This window comes from Protopterus annectens, chromosome 8.part0, assembly GCF_019279795.1.
Source record: "Protopterus annectens isolate FY-2018-M chromosome 8.part0, PAN1.0, whole genome shotgun sequence".
Lineage (NCBI taxonomy): Eukaryota > Metazoa > Chordata > Ceratodontiformes > Protopteridae > Protopterus > Protopterus annectens.
In genome coordinates this window covers 472,795,278-472,819,771 of record NC_056741.1, presented here as the reverse complement: position 1 = coordinate 472,819,771, position 24,494 = coordinate 472,795,278, and the positions used below count along the sequence as shown (strand labels likewise).

The 24,494-nt window shown below is 44.2% G+C and overlaps 1 protein-coding gene across 1 annotated transcript in view; it reads left to right on the top strand.

Moving 5' to 3' along the window:
* The window catches only part of LIX1L (limb and CNS expressed 1 like), a 649,822-nt gene that overhangs the window by 586,844 nt on the left and 38,484 nt on the right, over positions 1-24,494 (top strand). Inside the window, exon 5 of the mRNA XM_044079998.1 lies at positions 20,583-20,660. Within this exon, the coding sequence (XP_043935933.1) occupies positions 20,583-20,660 (78 nt within the window). The remainder of the gene's footprint in view (positions 1-20,582; positions 20,661-24,494) is intronic.

Sequence of the window (24,494 nt, the reverse complement as noted above, 5' to 3'; positions counted from 1 at the left end):
ATTCTTATTTAATTTCTATGCAGACTGTAGGACAAGGAATTTGATTTGTTTAGCACAATGTAAATTATGTACTTCATTATATATATGTAAAACCAATAGAATGCTGAAGAGCGTGTTTTGCAACATCTATGTGACATCAGAAATATGAATACGTTAAATGCACTGGCCAAGCATTTATCTATTAATAATGTCCACTCTTTTACTTTTACTGCAGTGCAACTTATGACAGAAGATATAAGGGGTGGGGATCTGAGTAATAAAACATAAGTGGCTGAAATGAAACGGATTGCCACACTGCAGGCAGATAAACCACCAGGTATAAATGCCATTATGCCTTTAAAACCAGCTTTAAAGAAAAGGGTGTTGCATGACTGAATTAATAGGTTTTCTTTATTGGTTGTTCTGGTTTTCATTCATTGGTTCCTTGATATTTTAAATTACATATTAAGATGTATTTTATTTCATTTTGTCTGTGGATCTGAAGAAGCACTGAGTGTGCAAAAGCGCTTATCCTAATATTTTTATTTTATTAAAGTTTATGCTAGTTGCCGTGGTGGTTGCTCTGATTTGCTTCTTCATAATTTTGCATTGGTTATCTGAGAGTGCTTTGGTTTCCGTTTGCTTCTTTTACATTGTTGTAACTTCATTGTCCAAATGATACATTCACTGGTGGATTCAGTCGGACAACATTCATCCTTTTGTTTTCCCAACTCCACTGGCCGCAATCACTGTGGACACTTCCCAACTGGGGTGTGGGGCATTTCCTGGGAAGGATGGTCCTAGGCATGTGGTCCTTCCAGAGACCAGTTTGCATATCAAAATACAAGAGATGAGAGCAGTCCTACTCATGTTGCAGGCTTTTCAGGATGCTTTCACTCTGCAGACTATTGCATTTCGGACTGACAACATGACTGTGGTCAGGTATGGGCAATCTCATCAGACAGCTTTCTAGTTGCAACACATATCCCAGAGAAAACCAACATGTTAGCAGGCAAACTAAACAGATCCATCTTGATGCCTCATGAGTGGTCTCTCAACTAATCTGTATTGGAAAGGATCTTTCATCGTTGGGGCCAACCCTGCTGTGACCTTTTTTACATCTCCCCCCAACAAGTACAGTGGGTACTTCGCTTTCTTCCCCCTTTAGGGGGAGTCACTGAGAGATGCTGTATTCCATGCTTGGTCTCCCGGTCTCCTTTATGCTTATCCCCCTCCTCCCATGATACCCAAATTTCAGCAGAAAGCAAGTCGGCTGAAGAGCTCGGACATCCTCATTGTTTCCTTCTGGCCTTGACAGGTATGTTTCCCCTTCCTATAGTCTCATCTTTGTTATCCTGTATGGATACTGGAGTCCTCTCCAGATCTCCTCTCTCACCTATCTAAGATCCCAACATCCCAATATCCAGGCCCTCAAACTAACCACATGGTTTCTTCACTTCGACAATGGTTAGACAGCCTAGGCCTGCTTCTCCTGTATGTATGAGTATCTTGGCTTCACAAAAAGAGTCTGCTAAGAAAGTTTATAAAAGCAAGTGGAAAAGATTCTCCCTTTAGGCATTAAACCATGAGCTTGATCCTTTATCTGGTCCACTTTCTGCAGTACTTTAATATTTAGCCACCCTTTTTAAAGAAGGGACTTGTTTCTCTACCATTAAACTACAGTTAGCAGCTATTTCTAAACACAGGAGACAAAAATTATTCCTTGGCTTCATTCAAATTATGCAGAGCATTCCTAAAGGGTATTTTTCTTCTTAGACCACCCATAAAGTACCTTTTACCTCCCACAGATCTCACACTTGTGCTACAAGGTCTAACTCTGAAACATTTTGAACCTTCAGCTAACACTGATTTAAAATTCCTTTCATGGAAAACAGTCTTCTTAATAGCCATTACTTCTGCTAAGAGGATATCTGAACTTCAGGCTCTCTCTAGAAACCCCCCTTATATCATTTTCTATAAAGATAGGGTTAACTTAGGGACAAACCCTTCTTTTTTTCCCTTCCCAAAGTGGCCTCTGAAAATAACATCAATCTCTTTATTTACCAGTCGTCTTTCAAAATCTTTCAGATAAAGGAGACTACATGCTTCATCTCCTTGACGTACACAAACAATTACAATTTTATCTTCACGGGATAAAGCACTTCATTTATTTTCAACAAGGCATGGCCTTACCCAAACCTCCTAATGCTCATTTAACCTGATCCATGGCTGCTTCATCTGCTTCTTGGTCTGGAACATCTGTTGAGGAGATTTGTGCAGCAGCTACATGGTCCAGTGCTCATACTTTTGTTGCTCATTACACATTGGATATTATATCTAGAAACAGAGCTGCCTTTGGTTCGGCGGTACTCCGGAATATCCTTCCATGAGGGCCACCCAAGACCAACATAGCTGGGGACTCTGTCCCATGAGTTGAAGAATGAAAAGGACAACATCAGATTTAAATTATGTACTCTCCATAACTAGGTTTCTGTGTTGTCCATTTTCATTCTTCCTCAACTACCCTCCCATCCATCCCCCATCCTTCTATTTCTAGAGAGACCTGTAGGACTGTGTTTAGGAACATACATTTCCAGGTTTGACCCCTTCCTGTCTCTGTTTAACTATAGGTGCCTATGGCAACAAACTCGATCTGAGGTAATGGGGGTGGAATAGGGCATTATGGGTAGAGGGAGGAACTTGAGAACTGGATCCGAAGTCTGAAGTATGTGATGGAGATGGATCCGAGGATCGGATCCGAACCCATAAATTGAGGAAGAATGAAAATAGACAACACAGATGACTAGTTACTGTGAGTACATAACTTATAATTTTTTTTTTTTTTTCAGTTGTGCATTAAAATATCTTTTTGCCCTGGCGTCTGCCTTTTTGTAATGATTCAGCCTGTTAGTTATAATGACTTTCAGATATGTGTCTCCCATCACCTGGCTTATTATAGGTTCATAGGTAGGTACTAGGCTATCAGCCATGGGGCCTATACAAGCCCAGCCAAAAAGGTACCCTGGCTTTTGCCACCCAAGAAAATTATTTTCCTGTGCCACTGTCGAGCAGAGCCACAGAGGTGTTCCCCTGGGTGAATTTCCTATTTCCCATCCAGTCATCAAGATTTTTCTTGAAGAGTGCTAATGAGGAGCTTTGTTTGATATAGATAGGTAGTTTATTCCAGTGTATGGGAAGTCTCTGGGACAGGAATCTATCCCTCCGGCATGTTCTGTTTATTGTGGTGACAAGGTTTATGTCCCTAGAGCGTGTAGCTCGGAGGATTGGGATTTCTTTAAGTGGAGCATGTCCAACAGCTCTGGGTTTGACATAGCTTTGTATGTTAGGCAGAGATCACCTCTGAGTAGGCGATATACGACGGAGTAAAGCTGGAGTTTTTTGAGACGGTCTGCGTAGGGCATCTGTTTGAGGCCGGTAATCCTCTTTATAAGGTATTTCTGCGGCCTTTCCAGTTGTTGTAGATGTCTTGTTAGGTACATACCAAAAGGGGCGTTGTACTCTATAATGGGTCTAATGAGTGATGAGTAGAGGGGAGCAATGACCTCTTTTTTTCTGGATGAGAAACCTTTTGTGATGAGGTGTGCCACGTAGAAGGATTTCCTGACTACTGTGGCGATGTGATTATCAAAGGAGGGACTACTGTCCACCTGTGTTCCAAGGTCTCTTATCACACTTTCGGTGTTAAGTATACTCTTGCTTATGTTGTAGTTCATGGGTACAGAGTTTTTACAAAAGGGGATGACAATGCACTTTTTAGCATTGAGCTTGAGGCCATGGCTTTGACACCAGGCATCTGTCTCAGTGAGGCCCTTTGGTAGGATGTCCACATCGTTAGGAGTTTTGATTATGGATCCTAGTTTGCAGTCATCTGAGAACTTCGTTAGCCAAAGATCTTCTGTGTTAACCTGTACTTCAGAGAAGTAGATACCAAACAGGAGAGGACCCAGGACTGAACCCTGTGGTACTCCATTTGTCACTGGTCTGAAGTCGGATTTGGAGTCTGCTACTTTCACAGTGTGGGTTCTGTCAGTGATTCAACACACGCCCACGACGTTTGCTTGCACGCCCAGTCTGATTAGATCTATTTCCTGTACTTTATCAATAGCACAAAAAATATGAATTTAGCAGATGGATGCTTAACAGTATGTTGATAACATATAGCTAAATAAATCACCCAACATGTTGAGTTCAACACACTTCTAATCAATTGGTGATTTTTCCGTCAATGGTAAACTTATGGTATGTTATAGAGAATGACCATCTATAAAATATTATATATATTATACATTTATAAGTTATTCTACACCACATCTTGACACATTATTTTTTTTAATAAATATTATTATGCACAGTTAGTGCATTCATGCATTTCTATATATTAGATAGGTTTTAGGGTGGTGCATGTCTTTAAATCTGGATTTGTAATTGATTGTTAGCCATTATTTATATATATAATGTTTAATGGAGGATGATCATGTTTTTCAGGAGCATGTTTAATGGAATGATCTGTTTTTTCCTCACTGAAGAAGGTACTATAAAACTAGTCTGAGGCATGTTTTTGTCAGCTCTTGTTTGTTCCGGTTCTGTCAGTGAGCCAGTTGGCAACACAAGATGTGTTGCCAGTTGGCAACACATCTTGTGACATAGGGATTTACACCTAGTTTAGTGAGTTTATCTATAATTCCAGAGTGGGGGATGGTGTCGAAAGCCTTGGCAAGATCTAGATAGGCTGTGTGAACCACATTACCCTTGTCTACGGCTTTGGTGACTGCTTCAAAAAAGTCTATCAGGTTTAGGAGACATGATCTGCCTTTTACAAACCCGAACTGGGTGGGATCCAGAGTTTGGAGATTACCAATGTCTTTGTTTATAAGTTCCATGATTATACGTTCCATGGCCTTGCAGACCAGGCTCGTCAGGCTAATGGGGCGGTAGTTCCCAGATTCCATGGTGGCTCCCCCCTTGTGGAGTGGGATAACCGTTGCTGTGCGCCATTCAGCAGGCACAAAGCCTGAGGTGAGGCTATGATTGAACATGGTACTTAGGTGGGGTGCCAGTTTGTTCTGTAGTTCATGTAGAACACAGCCTGGGATGTTGTCTGGTCCCATGGATGCTGTGTTCTTGGCTTTGGAGAGTGTGGTTTTTACCTGTGCAGCCGTGATTACAGGAACTTTGCATTCTTCCGGTATAGAGATGGGCTCTTTAGGGGGTGAGAGGGGGTAAAGTTAGCACTGAACCTATCTGCCAGGATGTTGGCAATATCAGTTGGGTTTGTATATTTAGTGCCATTGTGTTGTAACTCAGAGCAGATCTGAGTGTTGCCATTGAGATTCTTGACATAGCTATAGAATGCTTTGTGGTTGTCTTTAGAATCAGTGGCGATTTTGTTTTCGTAACTAGCTTTGGAGGATTTTATCAGGGATTGCAGCTTCTTACTGAGGCTGACCAGGGAGCTCCTCCACTTGTGGGATTTTACTCTCTTTTGCAAGAGTTTCTTTCTTCTGTTGTACAGTTTGTTTATGGCAGGGGACCACCAGATTGGCTTCCTTTTTTTTGGAGGATAGCGTCTTGGTTCTGTTTGGGATAGCACGATCCATGCACTCATGTAAGTGCTTATAAAGTGCAGTTGTGTAGGATTCAGTAGTCATAACTGTATTGTCCATCTGCATGGGTGTCATGAAGTTCACCACTTCTGTCTTAAGAAGCAAGAAGTTGGCTTTGGAGAAATTCTTTACCATGGTTTCCTTAATGGGGGGTGGAGGCAGGATGTGGATATCTAGGGTAATTAGCTTATGGTCGGATTGGACCAATGAGGGGTTGACCTCAGGTGTGGAACACCGGTCACTCATATTGGTAATGACTAGATGTAGGATATTGTTGCCCCTGGTGGGGGTGTGGATAAGTTGATCCAGGGCATTGGAGTTTATGAATTCCAGAAAGCGTTGAGCAAAGGAGTTGGTATATGAGTAGTTTTCCTAGTTGATGGTGGGGTAGTTGAAATCGCCCATTATTAGCGTATTTGGTTGAACCCTAATATTTTCCAGTACATGAAGAAAAGAGGAGTGGGAATCCTGGGGCATGGTGGGTGATCTGTAGCAAGCTACAATTTGGATTGCAGTCTTGCCCAGAGTTAGTTGCACTTGGATAACCTTGGCTGCATTATGCTGAGCAACTAGCCTGGATGTGTGGATATCCTTAATGAATATGGACACACCTCCGCCTTTGGTGTTCCGGTCTAGGTTACATGGCCGAAAAGTGTGGTATGAGTTATAGCCTGGTAGTGCAGGGGTGCTCTCTGGAGCCTTGAACCAGGTCTCAGTCACTGCACAGATATCGAAGTTCTCCATTTTAAGGAGTGCTTCGAGTGAGTGCATTTTGAGATTTAGACTTCTAGCATTGAGTAGCATCACCCTCAGTTTTTGCTTGCCTGTTCCTGTTACGGTGGTGAATTTGTCATTTGACCCTTGCCTAAAAAAGGCACTATAGGAGCGGCAAGAACCTTAGCCAGTATCCGGAATCCCAGGGGTGACAGGTTCAGGCCATCTCTGGCAAAGCATTGTGGTCTGTCGACCATGTTATCCCAGGCAGACAGATACTGGATCCCTTTAGAATGGCACCAGAAGCTTAGCCAATTATTGAAGTCAATCATTTTGTCCTTGTACTGCGGCATCATTCTGGGTGATGGCAGAATGCTACTCAGGGCTAGGGTCATACCTGCCTGGGCTACAAGATTGGAGAGCTCTTCCATGTCTCTTTTCATGTAGTCCAGGGAGGTACGTCTCAGGTCGTTCACACCAACATGGACATTGACAGAGTCATATTTGTACTTGTTGTGGAGTGACCTGAGTGCATGGGTTATGTGGCGGATCCTGGCACCCGACAGGCAGCTGACAGTAACCTTCTCATTGTTTAGCCTGGTGAGTGGGACATCAGTGTGCCTGACTATAGAGTCGCCTATGACTAGTGTGTTGGGTACGTTGTTTTGCCTTATTGGCTGTGGTTGAGTGGCACACTGAGTCTGCGGGCCATGTGTCATTTGGGTTGTGTTGGCGGGTGGAGGTTGCTTGCATTTCTGCTTTGGAGGTCTCCGTTGCTTGAGCAGATTATTATTGAGAGCCTCCGCAAATGTTTTTGTGATGTTCATCGTGCATACAGCTGCAGTCATTACAGATGGGTTATCCTGCCATCAGGCGGGTCCTCGGTCGGCCGAATTCCAAAGTCTAGGTCCGGCGTCGGTTGTCGTCGCTTCTTCCCTGACTTCAGTGCGGCAGGGGTATAAAAGAGGCAGCCAACGCCATTTTCTTCAGTCTTTCTTGCCGCGGTGCGAAGCAGAAGCAGTTCGCAAGTGCCGGTCGGCCAGCTCCTGAGATTTACAAACAGTATTTCAGCCGAAGTCTTCTTTAAAGCTAAGTACCCCGTTGGGGAAACCTTTCTTGCCTCAGCGGATCCTGGCACCAGACAGGCAGCTGACAGTAACCTTCTCATTGTTTAGCCTGGTGAGTGGGATATCAGTGTGCCTGACTATAGAGTCACCTATGACTAGTGTGTTGGGTACGTTGTTTTGCCTTATTGGCTGTGGTTGAGTGGCACACTGAGTCTGTGGGCTATGTGTCATTTGGGTTGTGTTGGCGGGTGGAGGTTGCTTGCATTTCTGCTTTGGAGGTCTCTGTCGCTTGAGCAGATTATTATTGAGAGCCTCCGCGAATGTTTTTGTGTTTCTATGTGTGGATTTTGGTGGTGTAGATTTATTGAGACTATGTGATGAGTGTGGTGCGGTGCAAGTGTTTACCTTCTCCTCTTGACTGTCAAGTTCAGTCTTGATTGGAGAGAACTTTACCTCCAGTTTGGCTAGATAAGTGCATCTCTCACAGGTTGTAGTGTTAGGTGGTAGGAGGAGACGGTTGTCTGTGTACATTAGGCAAGTTCTGCATTGCCCCAAGATGCCCAGATTCATCACATAGACAGGAGAGAACACTGGGAGCTGACCCTTGGACATGCCTGAATAAAAAAACTATCTTCCTCTAGATAAGTGAGGAAAGTGAGTACAAGAGCTGTTTTTCTCTAAGCAAGTGAGGAAACTAAGTACCAAAACTGTTTTCCTCTAGGTAATGAGGAAGGTTGATTACTGTAGTAATTAGTAGGTTGTTTAGTGCTTACAAGTTCTGAACAAGTGCTGATCACGAATAATCAAATTCAAGTGCTAAAAGTAAGAATTTGTATCTGGACTAAACTAGTTACAGGAAAGGGGGGAAACAAGTGCAAATGTAGACTTTTAAATCAGAAAGTTGAGAGAGATGGAAGAACTGCCCAAACGGCCAATAACTATAGTTTCTGGACCAGAATGACTCCTTATGTGGTAGATAGGTTACCTAGTGCTTACCACTCCCACTGATAAGCTAGAAGGCTTCCCTCCAACACAGAAAGCTTGGGGGGGGAGGCTCAGAAGCTTACATACAGTCCTGGATACAGCAAATCTGAATCTGGACTACACTAGTTACAGGAAAGGTGTTTTTTTATATATATATATATATATATATATATATATATATATATATACAGAAAAGTAGCTAAAACAGCAGTCAAAACAATTCAAATGCAGTGCAAGCTAGCACAATTGAGTATGTAGCAATTTTAGACCAAACAGTTTAAAAAATGCAATTAAATTAAAAATGACTAAAAACAATGCAGAAGGGGTCTATTAGGTAGAATGAGGTAAAGAGATGGGGCTGGGGGGAGTGTCCCAGATCAAATCTACAGCTGCAAAAACCTCCAAATTTAAACAACAACACAGAAATAGGGAGGATGGGCATGGGAAAACCAACACTTTCAGCAGAGATCTGAAAAACTATACAGTGAATCAAAAATAACAGTGCATAACTCTGAAGTTAGCCAGCAATGATATAAAATTAGTCAAACAACAATTACCAGTACACAACTCTGAAGTGCCAGAAAAATATACTCAGCTCTGTATATCTCCAGATAGTTTGAAGAGCACTCTTTCAGGACACAGGAAGGCTCCAGCAATGTTATGCAGACTTTTTTACTAACAGGGTCTAACTTTATGCAAGTAATCCTTGTGATGGTCAGATAACACACAGGATGTAAAACCAGTTATAAGACACAGAGAAATAGGGGGAGGGGGGGGAAACACCTTCAGCAGAGATCTGAAAAACTATACAGTGAAGCAAAAATGACAGTGCACAACTCTGAAGTCAGCCAGCAATGATATAAAATTAGTCAAACAACAATTACCAGTACACAACTCTGAAGTGCCAGAAAATATACTCAGCTCTGAAACATATACCTTTTGTTTATTCCCTTGTTTTTTTTCTTATAAAATGCATCAATTTGCACTTTTTGTCACTGAATCTCAGTTGTCTTGTGGTTACCCAGGCTCCAAACCTCAACTGATCTTCTCATAAACTGTTATCATATTAGACAGCACTATGTCAGTCTTCTGTAGTCTGTAATCATAGATGCTGTTCATGAGTATCTGAATCAAATGCAGTATGAAAATGGTGAACATGGAACTCTGAACCACTCTGTGGGACTTCAGCAGTTGTATTCTTATCACTTGACAGCAAATCCCTTATGAATGGTTATGAATTGTACCACATTGTCACTTGTCTATTTGTCCTGCATAGTTGGCCCATGCTTCTTCCCTTAATTTTCCTTGCCAGTCTTCTGTGTGTAGTATTCAGAAATGTTAACATTCAAGTACACAGTGTTCGCTGCATTCCCCAATCAATTTCACCTGTAACCTTTTTACTGCACTGGATCACTTTGTCTAGGAATTTTATGCAGAAAGTTGACTGCATGCTGCAAGGTCCATACACTGCAGGAGTCCTGAGTTTGAACCCAGTGGCTTCCATCTGTCTGTTGTGCAACCCTGAGAAAGTCACTTAACCAAATATTTCTTTGAGGTTGCACCTGAAAAGAGACTGTGTGGCTAGCGGGCAGACCCATTTTACATTTTTTTTAACTAGCAAGACTTTGTTGTATGAAGGCATACTGCATCCTTTAGGCTGTTAGTGTTAATGAAACCAGGTGTCATTCCCCAGAATGACATGTTCACCACCTTTCTACTAATGACAGATACCACCAACATGTAGTTGTTTGGCTCCCACTGTCGCCTTCCCAGCACAAGTTCAGTTGTGCCCCAACACTCCCTTTAGTGAGTTATTATAACTTTCCCCAGTTTCTGTGGCACTAATGCTGATTTCAGAGTAGAGTGAGCAGCCTTACTGCCATTCTGCATCTTAGTCCTCCAGTATCTGCTTAAGTACCTAAAATAAGTAGTTCCTGCCTCTTTAACTCAACAAACTCCATGAGCTTCTTCTCAGCATCCTCATCAGAAAACACATGCCCCTATCTTTCTTCCATATCCGCCATGCCATCATCCCTTGCCATTACTTCTTGAAGACTAGGACAGAATACTTTTAAGTACTTCTGCTTTCTCTCTGGCCTTTTCATGATTCAAATCTTCAGTCTGCACTGACTCTACATTTGGTCTTTCATCTATTTTCACCTTCAACCACTTACTGAATCTTACGAGCTGTAACAGTCCCAGTTAAAAGAATGATGCACTGGCACACTTTAGCGTTAGATGATAAGAATCCTTCTTTAATACGAATTGTTAAAACAGAATAGCCTGTTCTGAGGAAATCTACAGGAGTAGATGAAAGCGCTCAACCAGTTTGTGAAGCTATTCTGTTTTAACAATTCGTATTAAAGAAGGATTCTTATCATCTAACGCTAAAGTGTGCCAGTGCATCATTCTTTTAACTGGGACTGTTACAGCTCGTGAGGGGCTGCATTTGTTTTATATTGTTGGACAGGCCAGTGAATTTGATTCAGTTAACTTACTGAATCTTGCTGTCCTAGTTGTCCTCCTTTGTTGCCTTCATCACCATTTACATGTTAGCCTCTCTTGGTGTGCTTATTAGCCCAATCTGGCTAGAATGTAAGTACTTTTTGTACCTGTCTTTTTCTTCCATTCCTCCTTTAGGAGCCATACCAGGTTCTTTGTTCTAACTTTGCTTTTTTGTACCACCCCAGTTCTTTTATTTATTTATTTAGTTAGTTAGTTTCCTGTAGCTGTTCTGTCAATTTAATCTTGTTCCCATTTAAATGTTTGCTTCATTCTTTTTGTGGAAATGTATCCCCTGTGATCATATTTCACCTTTTTTGTCTTGGTTCTTCCAACTGTTCCTTGAGCAGCAATCCACACTACTGCATTGCCACATCTTCAGACACCTTTCTAACCAATATATTTCAACCGAGATCCACATTTTAAGGATTGTAGTGAGGATGTTCCCTCTTCATTTGACATGTTTTGCCCCTATCCAAGCCTTCCCCAGTAAAATCTGTACTGCCACCCTTCATAGTCATGAGGCTGTCTCCTTTTCCAAAAGTAGCAGGTTTTAATCTCCCATTGCTATTTAAGTCTGTTACTGTTTATTCCAATGAAATTAAAGCCTCTTTATCCAGAGATGACAGCCTGAAGTCTCCCATCTCTACATCTCTATTCTTCTTCACTTATTCAATCAGTTTTTTTTTTATTATTATTATTACCTCCTCTCCTTAAGTACACTTAGCTGATTCTACAGTTCCATTACCCATCACAAGTCTCCCCCTCATGTGTTAATGTTAAAACTAATACCATACCATTGTTGCCCTTCCCGTATGTTGCTTTTTTTTTGTTTGTTTGTTTTTTTTAACCTAACTTGTTACCGCTTCTCGTGTAAATACAGAAAATTTCCAACAGGCTTTCTGAAAGAACTTGTACTGCAAGTCATATTTATATCTCTATTCCTTTTGAACCATGTGTCTGTGGTACCAGACTTTGATATCTGACCCCCAGTGAGCAATGCTTGTAGCCATCTTATTTTGTTCTCCAGATGTTTAGTATTGCCAGCTATTAGTTTATCAAACCCTCTTCATTTTCTTTCCTAACTTCTCATTCCAACTTATTAATTATCTGCAGTTCCCAGTGCCTACAGTTGTATCTCCCTCCTCTTTCTCTTCCCATTTCGGTTTAATGGAAACTTGTCTGCTATATTCGTAGAAATTAGCTTTTAGTGGTCCTTTGCGCACGGTCCCTTATCACTACACATACAGTGGTAGTGTCTGTCAACTTGAGAGCCTTCTTTTACCTTTTTCACATTTTCTGAATGGGGTAAGGGCGTGCTATCAGCTGCTGCATTTTCTATTGATTTAGTGCCTCACTCCTACCTTTTTTGACAGTCATGCCAGATTGCTGCAGGTCTTCTCAGAAAAAGTCCATCCATCTCTCTGCTGGATGTCCTTGTTTCCCCTTGCCATCTTCTCTCTCTCTCTCCCAAATCTTCACCAAACCATATTCTTTCCTGCACATGTGCCCAAACCACCATACTGAGTTTCCTTTGACATTTTCTGCAGTTGGAGCTACGCTAGCTTCTGATGTGATGTCATAATTTCGGGTCTATATTACATTATTGAAACCTTAGATCGAAAACGGCTGTTTCCACACAGGGAAACAATGCCGTTGGCCAAATTAAAAAAAAAAGTTATAAACAGAAACCCCACCCCCCACCCCAACTAAATATACCAACTCTGAGATCGCTGTACAGCAGAGAAAGAACAAAATCCACGTACCGGCCAAACTACTCGTTTCCCTGTGTGGAAATGGCTGTTCGCAATTTTCAGACTTCAACATTTTGTGATCGACCTTTAGGTGTTCGATAACCTAAGGTTTTGATCACATAATAGGGAATCCATAATTTCTTCATCTGCCCTACAGTGCGCATTCTACCACCTGTCTCAGGTACTTTCATCTTTATCACCTTTAGCTTCTTCATCTGCTCTGCCTTCACTGTCTGGGTTTCTGTAACGTACAGAAATACTTGTCACAGTACTGTTTTGTACACCTTACTTTGATATTATTCTATTACACACTACCCCTGATACTGTGCCATTTGGCTGCAGCCCCTGTGATTCTAGCTTTGACCTCCTCATTCAAACTTTTCTTTTCCTCATCCACCCCTCCCAAATACTTGAAGCTGTTAACCTGTTTCACTATTTTCTCTTCCATCTCAATTTTCAGGTTCTTCTGATTTCACCATTTGCTGTCATGACAGCTGTCTTGTCTCTTCTCTCAGTTTCATCCCATGTGCCTTCTGTTTGCATTTTGTTCTCTTATTGTTTGCTGAAGTTCTTGTGCAGTCTGCTTGCAGTGTCACATCATCTTTGTGTATCACTTTGTTGCTCTATCCCTTCCAATCTATTTGCTAATGTAGTCCATCACCAGCTTGAACAGCAGTGGGTTCAGAGTTTAACCCATATGTACATCCACTCCCACTGAGAACACCTCTGAGAGTCCAAACATTGTTTGTACATGTGTCATTGGGTACTTGTACATAGTCTGCACTAATTCTACCAATGTTTCTAGGACTTCGGACTGTCTGAAACAAAATATTGCTTATCTTATTCCTTGCTGTTCTTTCTGACTTTTCTTTTATCCTTTTGCTTCCCAGCTAGTTATCCCTTCTGTATATCTCCTCATACAAAGCAAGACAGCTAGCCTTATTGTTCCCTTTTCAATCTTACACAGACTGTTGATTACACACTCATTGCCTCTGCTATTGCTCAATCTGTGATACCACTACCTCGCAGCCAAAGTACCTCAACCATCTCTTTTCCCACTGCTTCAAGATTGTCTCCTCTACACATTATTTACATTATGCCTGAACACTGTAGCAGAAAGTAAGAGTATTAGGGTCTGAAATATGGGTCTAGGACATTTCGTCGAAGCTTAAAATAGCAAGCACCTCTTCATCGAGCACTTTTTTAGTGAAGCTACCGATCGTCGAACGGAGTTTTCAGCAAAATATTTCCCAGGGCAAGACATCATTTGGTCATCATCTGGAATTTACCCTTTTCCCTACTGTAGTATGATCTCAGAGTTGGTATATTTAGTTAGGGGGGTGTAGGGGCACAGCCCCCCCCCCACTTGGGTAGGTGTTAAGTTTTATTATTGTCTTTTCGGTTGCTAGGTGGCCTACCGTTGCCTTGCTGTAGAAAACATTAGCTGAAAAGTCCATTCGACCATCAGTAGCTTCGCTAAAAAGGTATCCGTTGAAGAGGTGATGTTATGTGATCCTATCTCGCCTACATTCTGACTGATGGGCTCGGAGCCGATCCCTCGGCTCCGACTCGGCACGCTAATGCTATAGAGCGAGGCCTCTAATTGGCTGAGCTATCTTTATCCCAGGATGCACCACCACTAATCCCCCAGATCTCGTTTGCCGCTTACAGAGCTTGGACGTGGTCTCAACATTGGCTGGGCTAAGTACTATATATATAGTCTTTTTTCCTGTCAGTATTTGCTTCATTTAAACCCAAAAGCTGTTTTAACGGCTATTCTTTGTGTACGAGTGTGTTTCTGGCAGTTTGAGTGAATTTTTAGTATAATTTCCTGTCAGAGAAGGTTCCGTTTAAGTTAGAGGGGCCTTCCCCTGTGGTTACTACTTCTCAGTGGTTGTGTGTGGGTCAAGTACCCGTTTGAGTTAGAGGGTCTTGGCCCTCCTTGTTTCCCCTTTCTCTTTCTCACTTCTGTGTGTATAAAAAAAAAAAAAAAAAAAAAAAAAGTTTTTCAGTTTAAATATTCTGAGTTAGTGGCATACTTATTTGTTCCTGTGTGTCAAACCCTTAAGTTTGCTGTTGTGGTCTGTTTTTCTTGTAGGACTATGTCTAAAGAACATAAACCCTCCGGGTTTAAAAAGTGCACGAGGTGTGGGTTCAAAATGTCCATAACGGACGACCACTCCTCGTGCGTCTATTGTTTTGGCGCCAAACATCTGCAGGAATCGTGCAGTGTATGCCATGCGTTTTCCTCCCGAGTCCTCCAGGAGAGGAAAAACAAATTAATCCTCAAAGGATTAATCAAGCCTTCTTTCGAGGAGGCTTTATCTTCCTCTCCGTCTCCTTCTAAGAAGAGGAAAGCGCCGGCTCCGACCAGTCAGTCGGAACCAACGGCTAAGAAAGCTAAGCAGACTTCTCCATCGGCTCCACGGACTTCGGAGCCGAGGTCAGAACCGTCTGCCTCGATGCCTCCAGCCTCGACCCCTCTGGTTTCGGAGCCGAGGTCTGGGGCATCGAGAGGCGGGTCACCCTCATCGGCTCCACTGATATTGGAGCCGATAAGGGTCATCGGCTCAGACTCTTCCCCCTCGGAGCCGAAGTCCTTATCGGCGCCAAGGGAAATTTCCTTGAAGGTTTCCTCGGAGCCGATAATTGTTAAGTCCTTTCGGAGCCGGTCCCCGAGCCCTTCGGAGCCGATGGAGAAATTGGTTCGGGCCCGATCGGTATCCTCGAGATCATCCAGGATGTCTGATTCGGACATCGACAGGGTGCTCCTTTGACTCTTCCAGTCTCCGGTGTTCCAAAAGATGGTTTCGGCTCCAGCCCAGTTGGCTTCGGAGCCGATGGTCCACTCCCCTATTGTACTTCCTCCTCCAACAGCTTCGGCACCGTTGGAGCAGGTGTTGGTGGAACCAGTGGAGGTGTTAGGGTCAGGCCCGACCCTTGCTCCGACTCCGGCTCTCGGGTCGGAGTTCAGTGCACGGACTTCTTCCTTCGGCCCTGGGGGGGAGGCTTCGGGATTGATGCTTTCGGTCCCAAGTCTCCCTCTTGGTGCGTCGGCGGCGGGAGTACCGTCCACTGTCGTGGCCACGGAGGGGGGACCTTCCCAGGATTCTGGTGGTCCCGCCTTCAGGGCTATGAGGAGTGCTCTAGCCAAATCTTCATTGGCTACCTCCACAGTTTCCCCAGCTCCTTCCCTACATTTGGAGACTGGGTCGTTGGCAGTCCCCCTGTCCGCAGACAGCGGAGCCCCTGGGCCTCAGGTTACCCCCGCCGGGGTTTCTCCCCCTCCTGGAGGTCCTTCTGAAGCCTCTTCGGAAGAACCTCCCAGGAAGAAAACGTGCAAGAGGAAGCACGTTGACTCCCCTGATGAGTCTTTGACATCTGACACCGATCTCGATGATGCTGAGGGGTCCCCCAAGTCGTCCTCGAATGATGTCTCCTTTGCAGACATCCTGGAAGCCCTAAAACAACAAGGCGGCTGGCAGTCCAAACCTCCCTCTGCTGATGAGTCGGTGTTGCTGAAGGCCTTCGGGGCTCAGCCCTCCGCCTCCTGGGTGTCTCCGCCCTTCGACGAGCTCTTGGAATTGATCTGTTGAAGGGCGTGGGAACACCCAGACTCTGTGAAACCGGTGCCCGCTCGTCCAAACAAATTTCTTTCGGCGCCCCCAGATAGAGAGTTCATTACGAAAGGTGTGGCTGTGGATGCTATGGTGGTGGCATCTGCTACCCAGCAAGATGTAGCAGAGGCTTCTACGTCCGTCCATCCTCCTAATAAGGAGTCTAGGAGCATGGATCGGTACGGTAAGCGCACCCTTAGTTCAGCGGCCTTTACTTTGAGGTCTCTGAACTACCTGACGCACTTTATGAGATTCCAGAGGGATCTGATTAAGGAGCTATCCGATACCCTCTTAGGTAACCTGCCTGAGGAGCTGGCCCAGACGGTTGGTTCTCAGCTGGCTACGATGTCGTCCATTTCGAACTCGTCCATGAGGCTCATTTCGTATGCGGCCGAAGGGGCGAGTAGAGCGGCGGGTACAGGCATTGCTCTACGGAGACAAGCCTGGCTCCACCTGTGTCATTTCGCGGAGGCCTTCAAGTCTTCATTCGCCGACGCCCCCTTTGATGGGTCCTCCCTGTTTGGGCCCAAGGTGAAAGACACACTTACCCGCTGTGAACAGGAGGGTAAGACTCTGACTGCCGTGGGCACGATTTTCCACTCCCTTCGGCCTTATCCCAAGGCTAAAGAGGAGGGAAGATGTGGTTCCGTAGATCTCAGAAGTCTTACCCCTCTCAGCAGGAAGGTTCCCCCTCCAGAGGCAGAGGAGGGGGAAATTCATCAGGAAGACGCCGTCCCAGAGGCGGCAGAGGCCCTCGCAACACTGGAGACTGCGAGTCCTTTCGTGGCTCTTCAGCTTTTCATAGTCCCTGAGGGATTGCCCGACTGTGCTGCTCCGGAGCCAGTCGGGGTCGTTCGAAGCACCTGAAGGCCTGGGAAGGGATCACTCAGGACCGATGGGTGCTTCGAATTATCGCCAGAGGTTACTCCATCCCATTCTGTTGCCCCCCCCCCCCCCAGTCCAAAAGAATCCCGGACCCGCCACCCAGTCAATGGGATACCGCAGCCTTAGAAGTTTCAAAGCTGCTGCAAAAAGGAGTCATCCAACCGGTCCCCGCAGACCAGATCGGATTAGGGACTTACTCAAGATTCTTTTTGGTGCCAAAAAAGACCGGGGACTTGAGGCCCATTTTGGACCTAAGCAACCAAAATCGTTCAGTCAAGAAGTCCAAGTTCCGAATGGTCACTTTACAAACCATTCTCCCATTGTTGGAGAAAGGTGTTTGGATGTGCTCCATAGACCTCAAGGATGCGTATTACCATATCAAAATACATCAAACGTCCAGGAGACACTTGCGCTTCAGCCTAGGAGGCAGTCATTTTCAGTTCCGTGCGCTGCCCTTTGGTCTCACCACAGCCCCCAGGGTGTTCACCAAATGCTTGGCAGTAGTGACTGCTCACCTGAAAAGTCTAGGGTTCCAGGTGTTTCCGTACCTAGACGACTGGATCCTAACTGCCACCTCCAAGCATCTACTTCTACGGAACCTGCAAGCCACAATATCACTGGGCAATTCCCTTGGAATCACCTTCAATTGGCCAAAGTCTGTATTAAGGCCATCTCAAAGAATAAGATTCATAGGGGTAGAGATAGATTCAAACCAGATGCGGGTCTATCTACCTGCAGACAGAATTCAGACCATTCAAAATCAGGTTCGAGCCTTACTCCCCAGGTCCAAAGCCCCAGCCAGAATGGTCCTACAGCTATTGGGATCGATGTCTGCCACAGTTCTCCTAGTTCCCTTGGCAAGATTACACATGAGAATCCTCCAGTGGCTTCTTTCAACTCAGTGGTCCTTTCAGGAACTCCCTCTCAATCATCTAATATGGATCACAGAATCTTGCAAACGGGACCTTCGCTGGTGGCTAGTGTCCTCCAATTTGGACCAGGGATGACCCTTTGTTCTTCCTCATCCGGCGGCCACTTTGACCACGGACGCCTCCCAGACGGGGGGGGCATTCCCTGGGCAGGTCAGTCCAAGGCAAATGGCACCCGGAAGAGACCCCTCTCCACATCAACATCCTAGAAATGAGGGCAGTACTCCTGTCCCTTCGAGCCCTTCACGATTATCTCCCTCAGGGCATAATTGCTGTTTACTCAGACAACATGTCAGTTGTCTGGTACCTGAACAAACAGGGAGGGACCAGATCCTATCCTCTTTGCAGAGAAGCGATGAGAGTTTGGGAATGGGCAGTCTTGACCAAACGCTTCCTAGTGGCTACTCACATACCGGGCAAATCCAATGTCATAGCCAACAGGTTGAGCAGAACCATCCTCTCTCCTCACGAATGGTCTCTGAATATGACAATTACAAGGCAGATTTTCAGCGAATGGGGAGTTCCGTGTTGCGACCTCTTCGCGACTCCTCTGAATGCAAAGTGCAAAGAATTTTTCTCCCTAACCCCGGCTCCGGGGAAGAGCCCTATGGACGCATTAGTCCATCCTTGGCCCACCGGACTGCTTTATGCCTTCCCTCCAGTTCCTCTCCTCCCCAGAGTGATTCAAAAGGCATCTCTCTTAGGCAGCAAGATGATCTTAATTGCTCCGTACTGGCCTCGTCAAGTGTGGTTTCCCTATCTTCGGAAACATGCTCTTTAAGGTCCATGGTTCCTGGACCAGGTCCCAGACCTACTGATTCATCAGTCGGGACTACTACACCAGTCCCTACTCACATTAAAATTGACGGCCTGGCTCCTCCTCCTCCGACCATAGTCAGGAGACATGCACTGGATCCAGATGTGGTGCACATATTGTCTTCAGCCCACAAGTCGGCTACGAAGAAACTGTATTCTAGCAAATGGAAAAGGTTTGCTATCTGGGCTCAACTCCGGGGCCTGGACCCCATTTCTACTCCCGTGGCAGAAGTACTCAAATTCCTGACCTCTCTTTTCAATCAAGGCTCTTCTGTTTCTACCATCAAAGTACAATTGGCAGCGATTTCTAATTTTCATGAATCCATAGACCCACCTTTAATGAGCAACAGGTTGTGTAAGACCTTCTTGAAAGGTGCTGCTTTATTAAGACCTCCGATTTCTCATCCTGCACCTCCATGGGATCTCGATATAGTATTACGTGCCCTGACTTCTTTTCCCTTTGAACCGGCAGCTACCTGTGATCTAAAGTTTCTATCATGGAAGACAGCCTTTCTAGTGGCAATTACTTCAGCCAGGAGGGTTTCAGAACTTCAAGCTTTGTCAGTGAAACCCCGTACTTGGTTTTTCATACAGACAGGGTATCCCTCAGACCAAATCCTTCTTTTGTTCCTAAAGTCTGTTCTACTTTATGCTTGCAACAGTCGTTAGAGCTCCCAGTTTTTTCCCAAAATACTCCAATAAAGCGGAGTTTATTTTCCACACACTAGATGTCCACAGGCAGTTACATTTTTATTTGGACAGGACCAAACAATCAAGGAAGACAGATCAGTTGTTTGTGTCCTTTGCAGAAAACAAATTGGGCAACGCGGTCACAAAGGTCACTATTGCCAAATGGATCAGGGACTGTATTACTCAAGCTTATATTTATTCTAACAAAGAGCTTTCCACCTCTGTCAAGGCTCATTCTACAAGGGCTATGGCTACTTCGGTAGCATTTCATTCTAAGCTTGCTATTGGTGACATTTGTGCTGCGGCTACATGGTCTTCCCCACACACCTTCATTTCTCACTACAAATTAGATGTGGCATCTAGAGGACAAGCTTCATTTGGTTCCACAGTGCTCAGGAGTGTTTTCCAATGAGCCACCCGGGATTTAGGTGCTAGGGACACTGTTCCATCAGTCAGAATGTAGGCGAGATAGGATCACATAACATCTTTTAGTTATGTACTCACCATAACTTCAGATGTTTGGGATCCATCTCGCCTACATTCCTAATAACCCACCCTCCTTCCCCCTTCCTTGGAGATCAGAGGATATCAGAAGGTCCGAATCCTGTTGTTTCATCTTGAAACATCTAACAATGTTATATAAACAAGCTGTGCATGTGTGCATGAATGCGGACAAACAAGATCTGGGGGATTAGTGGTGGTGCATCCTGGGATAAAGATAGCTCAGCCAATTAGAGGCCTCGCTCTATAGCATAAGCGTGCCGAGTCTGAGCCGAGGGATCGGCTCCGAGCCCATCAGTCAGAATGTAGGCGAGATGGATCCCAAACATCTAAAGTTATGGTGAGTACATAACTAAAAGTTCGCTGTTTTAAGATTCAATGAAGTGTCATAGACCCCTGAAATAAAGCATTAAGTAGTGACAGGTGTAGATTAAGTGTATTTTGAGGTCCTATTCTGACCTCTCTGTTTCATAGAAGTTTGTTTGATAAATACAGCAAATTAACTTATTTCTGTTTGCAGGAATTAATGACTGTTTTCCAGCTGTTGCATTGGAATGGAAGCTTAAAGGCAATGAGAGAAAGACAATGTTCCCGACAGGTATGTTCCAAAGTCTTAAATGTCATTTTCTGAGACTGTGAAACCTGCAGCTAAAATTTACTGTTTTTGAAGCTTTATAAAATAGAGTCTTGATTGATATGATAAGCATCCATAATTTTAGCAACATGTAATTTGACTAACTTTAAAAAAGCGGCCTTTCTACTGTTTCTGCACCTTGTTTTCTGTGAAGATTTGACCCTTCTGCAGCAGACTCTGCATATAATGAGAGCCACTGGAATATTGCACCTGCAGTTTTCATCAGTCTGTAGGAAAACCACATTTTTTTTTTACAAATACATCCCATTTACTGATTTTTTAGTTAAATTACAGACACTACTTAAATAATCCAGTAAATATACTGAAGGGTGGCAATGTTTTAACAAAATATTACAGAGTATGACAAAGAGAATCCTACCTTGGGATTCAGAAAGGCTTAGTGTGGTGTAGGAGCATTGTGTCAGAATTCCACAGTACCATAAGTCTTTTTGATTCGCAGACCACTCTACCGCTAACATTTTTTTCATTGTGAGAACCTCAAGTACAGGGAGCCGTCTTGTGGTTGATGCCACATGCTAATGCAGCACTTTGGGGAAGTGGCTGTTGCTAATTACTCACATGCTTTTCCTTAGAAATGTTCACTGCTTCCACTTTGCTGAGCCAAATGTCTCAGAGAATGGCTAGACTGAGTTTTACTCTGAGAAAAAAGAGAATGCTGTCAAGACTGCAGTGACTTCACTGTTATGGGAGTACTTGAAGTGCAGGTACATCAGTGAAGCTGTGGGGTGGTGGAGTATCAGGCTGTGTATTTGTCTGTAGAGCCATGAATGCATCTGCATAAATGTGTGTGTCTGTCTGTCTATGTGGTCAGTCTAGATAACTTTGTTAAAGGGGAAACGCGCCCAAATGTTTCCTACATTTTAACACTATTTTTGGACTCTATATAATACTGTTTTTTTATATTTTTAAATATAATTCCAGAGTCTGCCTGCTTGGGGTCCGGCATCTTGGTTTTTTAATCTACCCCCAGGTATCCTACAATACAGTGTTTGGCTTTAAAATATTACATCACAGTCCCTAAACTCCTGTGAATGCATTGACTTTACATGTGTTTTCACATATACCCTGCTTTCTTTTAGTCAGTCAAGTTTAATAACCATTTTTTGCCTTTCAATGACTACGTAAAAGACAAACAGGGATAATCACACAGAGCAGTATTCTCAGCACATGAACTTTTATCTTCTGCTGTGAGCTATTAATGCCACTTTAACAGATAATAAGGGAAGGTATTTAGGGGGAGGGGAGATGAGTTTAAGGACTACAACTCAGGCATAAAAAAGAATGAAAATTGGCTACTGTAGAAAGAAAAAGAAATAACCAGCACTGAAAATCACCAGCTTTCTACCCAGAAGTCAACTCTGCTCACCATCATACTAGGTGACTTCAACTACCCTAATATAGACTGGGAACACTACTCAAGCCCGAACACTCTAACCCAAAGATTCCTGGAGTTCATAAACTCAAATGCCATGGAACAACTAGTCACCATCCCCACAAGAGGTGAAAACATACTTGATCTCATCATCACGAACATGGGATCAAAATGTTCAACACCGGAAGTATACCCCTCACTGGTGAGATCAGATCATAAACTAATCTCGCTGGAGGTCCTCATCCCGCCCCCACCTGAAACAAAAAAGACCACAGTGAAAAACTTCTCAAAAGCCGATTTCACACTTCTAAAAACTAGTGTGGTCTCCTTTAAGGCCTGTGAGCCAGTGGTAAACATTACTCAAACCGCTGAATCACTTACAAATGCCTTCTACCAGCACCTACAGGACTGCATGGATCAGGCAATCCCAAACAAAACTAAGACTCTCTGTACCAAAGGCAAGCGTCCAGTCTGGTGGACCCCAGCCATAAACAAGCTCTACAACAAAAGGAGGAAGCTACTACAAGATAGAGCAAAATCCTTGAAAGGTAAGACACCTTTGATCATTATAAGTAAAAATCTAAGAGCTCTCATAAAATCATCAAAGGCAAATTTTGAGAGAAAAATCGCCAAGGACTCTAAAGACAATCATAAGGCCTTCTTTAGCTATGTTAGAAACCTAGGAGGAAACTCCCAGATATGCTCAGAATTAGTTCAAAATGATGTGAAAATTACTGAACCTACACACATTGCTAACATACTGGCTGACAGGTTCAGTGCAAACTTCTCCCCTCCCCAAAAGGAGAGATATCTATTCCAGAGGATTGTAGCCCCCCCCAAACATCTCCAATGCCCAGGTGAGAACTGCCCTCACTAAGGCGAAAAACACAGCATCCATGGGACCGGATGGTGTCCCCAGCTGTGTGCTTCATGAACTCAACGAGGAATTAAACCCACAGTTAGGACAGCTGTTTAATCTTAGCCTCACCTCAGGATACGTACCCAAGGAGTGGCACACGGCGACTGTGGTCCCACTTCATAAGGGCGGTGCCTCCACAGACCCTGGAAATTACCGCCCCATTAGCTTGACAAGCCTTATCTGCAAAGCCATGGAGAGGATCATAATGGAACTCATAAATAAAGACATAGGAACTTGCAGACTTTGGATCCAACCCAGTTTGGCTTTGTCAAAGGCAGATCCTGCCTCTTAAACTTGGTTGACTTTTTCGAGACAGTCACCAAGGCCATTGATGAGGGAAAGGCAGTCCATACAGCCTACCTCGACCTGGCAAAGGCCTTGACACAATACCCCACTCAGGTATCATCGAAAAACTCATCAGCTTGAATGTAAACCCATACATCACAAGATGGGTTGCAAACTGGCTAAGCGACAGAACCCACAGGGTCAGAGTTGCTGGAGCCATGTCAGACTCAAAGCCTGTCACAAGTGGTGTCCCACAGGGCTCAGTCCTGGGTCCACTCTTGTTCGGCATCTACTTTTCTGAAGTACAAGCAAACACAGGAGGGTTATGGCTGACAAAGTTTGCAGATGACTGCAAACTGGGTGCCATAGTCGAAAACACATCTGACACAGATATCCTCCAGAAGGGCCTCACAGAAACGGATAACTGGTGCCAGAGCCATGGCCTGAAGTTAAACGCCAAAAATGCATAGTCATACCCTTCGGGAAAAACAAGGTTACCCCTAGCTACCATATAGGTGACAATCCACTGAGCACAGAAAAAGTCATCAGGGATCTGGGGACCCAAGTTGACAGTAGTCTTCGCTTGACACTCATGTTGCTAAAGTAGTTAGGAAAACCTTCTATATCGCCCACCTGATCATGAAGGGATTCACATCTAGATCAAGGGAGGTCATCGCCCCTGTACTCATCACTCATTAGACCTATGATTGAGTACAATGCCCCGCTCGAATGTATCTGACCAGACACCTGATGCAGCTTGAAAGGCCCCAAAAGTTCCTCACCAAAAGGATAAAGGGTCTCAAAAATATGTCTTATGCTGCCCGACTGAAAGAACTCCAGCTTTATTCAGTCTCATACCGCTTGCTCAGAGGTGACCTGTGCCTGACATATAAGGCCATGTCAAACCCAGATTTGATGAATATGCTTCACCTCAAAAATCTAGATCCCTCAGAACCACAAGGGGAGACTTAAACCTTGACACGGTTATAAATAGAACGTGCTGGAGGGACAGATTCATCACCCAGAGACTCCCTATGCTGTGGAACAAAATCCCGGTACATGTGAGGCAGAGCACCTCGCTGGCCTTGTTCAAGAGGAATCTTGACCAATGGATGGGAGATCGCAGATATACCCCAGGGATTACTTCAGTGTCACTGCTTGACAGAGGCACAGAAAAATGATAGGCATAGTTTTTATTCAA